Below are 1,207 nucleotides of genomic sequence, written 5' to 3' on the forward strand. Positions count from 1 at the left end.
TAGAACCTTCTCTAGTCCAGCATGCGGTCCCAGCTCAACATCCAAAGCCCAATGAGGGGATCGGGCCTTCTCCAGTTCACTATGAGCACCCAGCTCAGCCTCCAGAGTCCTCTACAGATATTGTATCTCAGGCTCCAGTACATCATGAGGTGACATTCTCACCTCTAGGTCCCGGTCAAGCTCAGCATCCAATGTTGCCCAGTATCACAGTTAAACCTGTAGATCTGGAGGCTTCCATAACTCCAGTGCCAACTAAAGTTGAACAGTCTCCAGTGCAGCAGAAGGTCCCTGCTCAGGCTCCAGTTCCCCCTGAGCAGATTGAATTTTCTCCAATCCTGTTAAAGCCCTTTTCACAGTCTCCAGAGATCCCCAAAGGTGAATCTCTTCCAGGCCAACAGGAGCTCATAGCTCAGACTCCGGACCCTCCTAATGAGGTAGAACCTGCTTCAAGCCAACAGGAGGTCCTAGCTGAGCCCTCAGAGCCCCCTAAGGAGATTGAACCATCTGCAAATGAACATGCAGTCTCAGCTCATCCTCCAAAGCCCACTAAGGAGGTCAAATCTCCAACCCAGCAGGAAGCTCCAGCTCAGTCTCCTGTCCCCCAGGAGGCCCCAGCTATATCTCCTGAGCCCCCTAAGGAGGTAGAACCTTTTCCCACACAGCCGGAGTCCCCATCTCAGCTTCCAGAGCCCCCTGAGAAGGTAGAAGCATCCCCAGCCCAGCAGGAAACCCCAGCTCAGCCTCTAGAACTCCCTGACAGAGTAGAACCTTTTCCAGTCTCTCAAGAGACTCATTCGCAGCTTCCACAGTCTCCTGAGAAGGTAGAATCCTCTCCAGTCCTGCAAGAAGCCCCATCTCTACCTCTAGAGCCCCTTAAGGAGGTAGAACCTTCTCCAACCCAGCAGGAGGCTCCAGCTCAGCCTCCAGAACCACCTAAGGAGGTTGTAGCACAACCACCAGTCCATAATGAGGTGACAGTTCCACCTCTAGGACAAGAGCAAGCTCAACCTTCAAACTTGCCCAGTGCCACTGTTAAACCTGTTGACCTGGAGCTTACTGTAACTCCAGAACCTACTACAGAGGCTGAGCATTCCATGGCCCTGCAGCAGACTCTGTCTCTTCCAGAGGACACCAAGGTGACACTTCCGCATCCAGAGCACGTTCAGGCTGAGCAACCAAATTTGACCGAAGTCACAGTTCAACCTTT

At 52.8% G+C, this 1,207-nt stretch overlaps 1 protein-coding gene across 1 annotated transcript; it reads left to right on the forward strand.

Annotated features, from left to right (window-relative positions):
• Positions 1 to 55: 55 nt before the first annotated feature.
• On the forward strand, positions 56 to 1,202 carry LOC145719246 (uncharacterized; the record flags this gene model as incomplete). Its single annotated transcript, XM_081810739.1, has 1 exon — positions 56 to 1,202. A coding segment is annotated over exon 1 (1,011 nt), but the record flags the coding sequence as incomplete, so codon positions are not given.
• Positions 1,203 to 1,207: the final 5 nt, after the last annotated feature.

Source organism: Leptonychotes weddellii, unplaced genomic scaffold (genome assembly GCF_054177405.1).
Source record: "Leptonychotes weddellii isolate Sample4059 unplaced genomic scaffold, ASM5417740v2 HiC_scaffold_35485, whole genome shotgun sequence".
NCBI lineage: Eukaryota > Metazoa > Chordata > Mammalia > Carnivora > Phocidae > Leptonychotes > Leptonychotes weddellii.